This window comes from Cicer arietinum, chromosome 2 (assembly GCF_000331145.2).
Source record: "Cicer arietinum cultivar CDC Frontier isolate Library 1 chromosome 2, Cicar.CDCFrontier_v2.0, whole genome shotgun sequence".
NCBI classification, from domain to species: domain Eukaryota; kingdom Viridiplantae; phylum Streptophyta; class Magnoliopsida; order Fabales; family Fabaceae; genus Cicer; species Cicer arietinum.
The window spans coordinates 11,582,141-11,589,341 of record NC_021161.2 but is presented as its reverse complement, the minus strand read 5'-3'; the positions used below and the strand labels follow the sequence as shown (position 1 = coordinate 11,589,341).

Here is a 7,201-nt window from a genome sequence, read left to right as displayed (position 1 = left end):
GAATGATTTGAGTTTCTTTGAAAATTATGATTTTTTTTTAGGTTTATGTTAAAACATAAATGATCAAATCAGAATAAAGAATAAAATACTATTTTAGTTTATGTCATATAATTATAAATGATAATTAATTTAAGAACAAATCATTTAGGATAACTCAAGTTCTAAATCTAACCGAAACAATTCTTAGACATATTTTAGTTACTCCTAACTGAACTTCAAATTATTAAGACCTATTCTCTAAAGAACCGATAATTATAAAAAAAATCATTTATTTAAATTAAACAAATTGTAATAAAAAATTATCACAGGTCAGCAATATACCCTGAAATTTCTCTATTATACAAAATTTGTCACATTAGTGAAAAATAATTTAATTTGTGATCTATATTTATTGATTTCTCTAATATGTAAAATTTGTCTCCTATATGAAATTTAATTTTGTTTGAGATCCAATAAATTTTGTTTTTTGAAGAACAATTTTGAGAACAAAAAAGTCCAAACAAACTCTAATGAAAGGAAAAAATTTCCCAGTAATATTTTAAGAGTAGTAAGAGGCAGAGGCTTCACTAAAATATATTATTTTCTCTATCATCTATTGATTCAAAAGGTAATGGGATAAGATAACAAGAAGTCGAATGTTCTTAATAAATTACTGCCAAGAATTTGCTACCTCGGATAGAATAATTTATTTGCATCAACTGATAACTGATTTATTTATACACTCTTATCTTTCAAAGTACAAGTATCGGTACTGATTAAACATAATTGTTAAATAGATAAAAAAAAATATAGAATTTGGATTTGGTGTGATCCCCAACTGTAATTACGATCAATGAATACATGACCATTTGATTAAAATTTAATCAAATGGTCTAGATCTCAAGCAGATTTTGATTGTGTGATCATATGACCATGTGAGAGAATAAAAGTAGGAAATGTTATGTATTTAAAATTGTGAAATTCATATTTTGAAATTATAAAAAGTGTGATTTTCTACTGAAGAGTTATTTTTTTATTTCCTCAAGAGTCTAAAAGCATCCTATAGAATGTAATAATAAAAGAAACATAAATAAAACAAAAATGATATCAATTGTATAAAATTTCCTTCACCACCAATTTATTACATTAAACCAGGTCAACAAATAAGGATATTTAGTTAGCTAAAAGACATATTAATATTTGGGCAAATAAGCTCTAACTTGCCACCAAAATCTCTCATCAAATCAAAGTAACATAGTAGGAAAAAATAACAGCAAAACAGAAACATATCTAAACTATATGAATAGCATGATAATATATCAGACGGAGCAATGCATCTGAAAAGACCAACAAATTCAGCTCAAAGTTGTGATTTTCTTCTCTTCTTTAAGCCACTGCAGGCATGTCCTTGAGCCAAGCATCTAATGGTTTTCCAATGGAATAAACAATGAAACCAATTTCCCTCAGCTTTTTCACATCAACAACATTCCTTCCATCAAAGACGAATGCAGGTTTCTGCATGTTGTCAAAAACTTTTTGGAAATCGAGGTTCTTGAACTCGTCCCATTCAGTCATGATGCAAATACCATGTGAATCCTTAACTGCTTCATATGCATCCCAAACCACAGAAACTTGCTTGTTGGAAGTTGTTGGGCTTGTTGGTTGAAGATGAGCAGGGTGATCCCAATCGAACTTCTTCATACGTCGATCGCGGGTGTCTCCCTTGTGTCACCGGTGTCCTTCTTGAAAGCAAACCCTAAAACAGCAATCTTTTTGCCGGACACCGTGTTGAACATCGATGAAACAACACGGTTCACGAACCGAGATTTCTGGTAGTCGTTCACCTTAATGACCTGTTTCCAGTAGTTAGCCACTTCAGGAAGGCCATTGCACTCACAGATATAGACCAAGTTCAGAATATCCTTCTGAAAGCACGATCCTCCAAAACCAACACTAGCATTCAAGAACTTTGGCCCGATTCTCGAGTCAGTGCCAATCGAGTGGGAAACCTGGGAGACATCAGCACCGGTTGCCTCACATAGTGCAGACATGGCATTCACCGAGGAGATCCTCTGTGCCAAGAAAGCATTCGCAGCGAGCTTTGAGAGTTCAGCAGACCACAAATTGGTGCAAAGGATTTTGTCCAAAGGGACCCAATGAGCATAAACATCCCTCAGAGTATGGATAGCCTTTTGACCTTCAGGAGTTTCCCGGCCTCCGATAAGAACTCGATCCGGATTGAACAAATCTTTGATAGCTGTACCCTCAGCAAGAAACTCAGGGTTAGACAAAATTGTGAAGTTAATGCCTTTCCGATTGTGAGTCAGAATCCTCTCAATTGCCTCAGCAGTTTTAACCGGAACGGTCGATTTCTCAACAACGATTTTGTCTGATTTCGAAACATCAGCAATCATTCTAGCAGCACTCTCCCAGTAAGTGAGATCAGCTGCTTTGCCAGCTCCAAGACCCTGAGTCTTCGTAGGTGTGTTCACCGAAACAAAGACGATATCAGCCTCAGCAACATGCTTCTCAACATCGGTGCTGAAGAAAAGGTTCCTTCCTCTGCACTCCTTCACCACATCATCAAGACCAGGCTCATATATAGGGAGGTGGTCGCTGTTCCAAGCATTGATTCGCGGAGCAGCGATATCAACCACAGCTACCTCAACATCAGGACACTTCAATGCAATCACAGCCATTGTTGGACCACCAACATATCCAGCTCCAATGCAGCAAATCTTCACCATCTTTTCTTAATTGTTCTCAGCAAACCCTGTTATGACATAAACAATCCAACCTCAAAAAATGCAACTTCACTCTTAAAATGTTAATTAAATGTCAACAAATTAAGATCCAAAGTTAAATAATTCACAAGACCCCATGAAGATCAGATACTGACACAGACACCGAACACAACACTGACACTAACACCTCAACACCGGTAATAATTTTAAAAAATTAATTAATTAAATATAATCAAAGTGTCAGCGCCGTGTTGTGTCATGTCGGTGTGTGACACCCCTTCAATCAAATATGTCGGTGCTCCGTAGACAACACCAAACCAAATAACAAAATTCATACAGTATCCACATATATAGTAATAACATTCTAGAAACAAAAGTACTTTCACAATTTCACAAATCACGAGTATAATCAATCACATTGAGAATGAGATCTGTAATCTTAACAACAAAAAATTCACAGATCCAGAGAATATTAGAGAAAGAAAATACAAAATGATAAAATTAAAATAATGAAAATGTTGAGCTGAATCATGATCGACGGTTTCAAGTTTCTACACACATGCAAACTCACACGAAACAAGTGACAAATAATGGAAAATCCAAATCACAACATTATATAATGAACAATCAGATCTAACGAAAAATCATACGAAAAAAGCCAAAAAAACAGATCCGCTCACAATTCAAATAAACAATTCAACCGGATCACAGAGAAATTAAAAATACAGAAAAACAACGAAAAGAAGATATAAGAAAATAAAGTAATAGAAGAATGCAAGTATTTATTAATAATAAAAATGAAACGAAAGAAGAATAACCAGAGTGCAAAATCGAAAGGGAAATTGAAAAGGAGAAATGGGTAGGAAGTGAAAAAGGAAGTTATTGTTGTGTAGAAAAGCAAATAAGAAGAAGGAAGCGAAATTAAAGAAGAAATGGTTAGTTACCTTAGTTAAGGAGAGGTTGAGATGGAAATAAGGAAGAGAGATCTGAGGAGAAAGAAGAAGAATTCAGAGGATGAGAATGGGAGGAATGAGAATGAAAGAAGACGCGTCACAATTTATAGAGTGTTGTGTGTGTTTGCGTTAGAGAGAGAAAGTGTTTCACGTTGCATCAGCATCATTAGGCGTTCAAAATCAAATAGCCAAGTGAGTGACTAAGATCTAACCCACCTTATAGAGTAATTTGGATTTACCTTTTTCAACAATTCTACTCGATCACCGTTGGATCGAGATACAAAATTGTTCCTATTATAAGTAAAAAATGTTCAAAATAATTTATGTATTTGGTTCCACACTTCGATTAAATACAACAACTTTTTTTTTTACCAAAACATTTTTTAACAAAATCATAATTACTTCTCTCAACTCTTGGGTGTTCAACACGTTTGTTCTTTTCTTTTTCTATGCATTTATCTTTCCTCATCTTTTAAGTTAACCTTTGTTAACTAATTAACTAATTCTTTTGAATTTAATAACTGCCGATATAAAGTGACTTATACTTTAGTAAACTATATGTTTGTTTAATCTTAATTATCTATAAAATAATTTTTAACACCTCAAAAATATAATAGTGTTAAAATTTGTGTTTATTGTGGTCTTACTTAATTTGAGATATTAATCTTAAAAAATAGTAAAGATATATATTTTTTAAGTCTTACTATTTTTTCGTTTGGCAATTATAGTATTATAAGATTATAAGGTAGTAAACATAATTTAGAGGATGCGTAAATGTTGATATAATTAGTATTTTTGTAGAAAATGGTTGTGGGGTTAGTGCAAATTAACTGGTTCTAAGAGAGATTAGTGGAACAAGGGAGTGATGTCTCGATACATATGTAGTTAAAAGTACATATAATTTAATATTAGAAGGTTTCCATGGTGACAACTTTCTATATTCTGATAGAGTTTAGAGTAAAGTTAATTCCATTGAATGGTTACTTATTCGTTTGGAGCAATTAAGAAGTTAACCTTATTTTTATGAATGACCAAATATTTACAGAAAACATAAAATATATTTCCAAATTAATATGTTAAATTTATACCATGAGCGAAAAAATTCATAATTTCTTTTTTTTTTTTGTAAAAAGTAAATTAAAGTAATAATAAAAAAATAAAAATCAAACATTAACGACTTAGAAAAGTAACACTTTAGCTATAACAACACTTTAATGACTCAAATGTATTTATTATTAAATCTAACAAAATTAATAATACCTTTTTTCGTATAAAATAGTTGTAAAAGTAGTTATTAGTCTCATGTTATTAATAATATTTTTTTAAAGTAATATATTTTTCAATTTAAATAATTAAATTATTTATAATAAATTTATCATTATTTTAATTTATGAGTCGTATCTTGACTATTGTTATTATTGAAAATGTTTTATTTAAAATTTCAGTAGAGATTAACAGTATAAAAATAATAAGAATAAAAATATATAAATTAAATAATAATTTTTATTCTTTTTGTTTCTCTTAATATTTTATTAATAAATTTATTTAAAGTAACTAAATATAAATTATTAGCATAACTAACCATAAAATTATACTTACTTATTTTTATTAAAAAATAATGTTTTCAATAACCAAAACTACTCCAACATATGAGAGGCTTAGCCCATATTTTGGAGGTTGCTTCAAGATATATTAGTTACTAAAGATAATTTTGTCAAAAAGGGGTGCATATTGAGGATATATTCTACTGTCCTTTTTTTAATCGTGATGCATTTGAATCTATTTCCCAACATATTTTTAAGATTAAATAAGATTATTTCAAAATTTAACATTTTGTTTTTAATCTTTATGATAGAGTATTAGAATATCCAAATATTAAATAGATAATTTAAATATTTAAGTTATGTGTCGAATTTTATATTAGTGGGATTTTTATTAAATATGTATTTAATAATTGCATACTGTAACATTATAAGAATTTTCTGCATAAATATTTATAATTTTTAACAAAAAAATAAATTACGTATGGATTTTGAAGCATTTGGTGCTTAAAATTCATTTTTATTGTGTACTTAAAAATTCATATTTTGTTTAAAAATTGTAAATTTTTGTAAGTGTGATGTTTATAATGTCTTTACTATGATTGCAACAAACCATTCAAAAATTATAGGAATACGCATGAATTAATTTAAAATTAAAACTAAAAATAGAAAATTTTAAGGAATAAAAAGTTAAAAAATATTATAAGAAAAATAAAATGTTGAAACTTTATAAAAATTAAAAACTTACTTAATCCTATTTTTTAATGTCCATTTTACTCTCAAATTTGTTATACCATTTTTTATTGATTTGAAATTAGATCAAATGTTCATCTTGACTATTTAATATATGTGGGATTGTTTTTATCACTGTATAAAGAATGTGAAACTTTTATGAAAAATACACCAAAGTTGGATGCAATTTCCAATTTTCTATTTTTTTCCTTCTTTTGCTCGATGCACTTCCGAGCCACTTTTCTCTTTTCTTTCTATCCCTTTAATTTTTAAGTGGTTCTAATACTAGTGTACTTTTAGAGTGGTTTTATAATGTAGTCCCTTTAATTTTTTAAAGAGGTTTTGCGTTGTAGTCTATTCGATTTTTTAAAGCGGTTTTTATGCCGTAGTCTTTCCGATTTTTTAATAGTCTGTTCGATTTTTGAGTGGTTCTAAAACAGGGCAGTAGAAATCTTGTTTTATTATAGGAACTTCGTGGTTGATTTTATTATGGAGACTTCGTGGTTGATAGTCTGCACAATTTGGACAGTGTCGTGAAATATTTTAAAGAGAACGATTTAATATGCGACTCAACCCAATAATAACTTTAATATCTAAAAATTATTTTAAAAACAATTTTTTAAAACTAAAAAACAACTATTATTATTAGGAAGTGGGAGGAGCTCAACTTCTCTTGTGACCTGTGTGTGGAGCTCTTGCGGTTGGACAATGTAAAAACCATAAAAATATTTTTCAATTAAAGAGATAGAGAAAGTTGCAGATCGAAGGAAACAAAAATTAATCATGGAATTGGCTTAGGAACAAATCTAAGATAAGTTATCAAAAGAATATTTAGATATTTGGAAAAGAACTACTAATAGATTTATGTGATATTGACTATATAACAACACATTGCTCAATTATATTTCCAACATATATGTGAGTAGAGGTATTGTGACTATCAATTCCATAGAGACAATTTAATTTTTTTGGTCAAACATAATATAAAAAACTATTGCCTTATCAATATCATAAAATAAAATATATCTCATAAATGATACTAAATTATGGATCAATTAATTAGTGAAATACAATGATTAAGTACTAAAATTCGACCTTTATAAAAAAGTACTATATTTTGACCTCCTAAGGTCCTTGGCTCAATTATATAAGATATTAGTTTTACATGTAGCAATGGCTTTAATAGCATCTCCATTAGGCCAACACTAGCCTATAACCACTAGGGTTAGAGGCCTAAGACCATATCTAAAGT

General features: G+C 29.7%; 1 protein-coding gene across 1 annotated transcript; it reads right to left on the bottom strand.

Annotated features, from left to right (window-relative positions):
• Window positions 1-1,070: 1,070 nt before the first annotated feature.
• On the bottom strand, window positions 1,071-3,808 carry LOC101497812 (UDP-glucose 6-dehydrogenase 2). The gene is given in 3 exon segments (XM_004490089.4): window positions 1,071-1,682; window positions 1,685-2,752; window positions 3,668-3,808. Coding segments are annotated over 2 exon segments (1,359 nt in total). The 5' UTR covers window positions 2,727-2,752; window positions 3,668-3,808; the 3' UTR covers window positions 1,071-1,365.
• Between the last annotated feature and the right edge of the window lie 3,393 nt (window positions 3,809-7,201).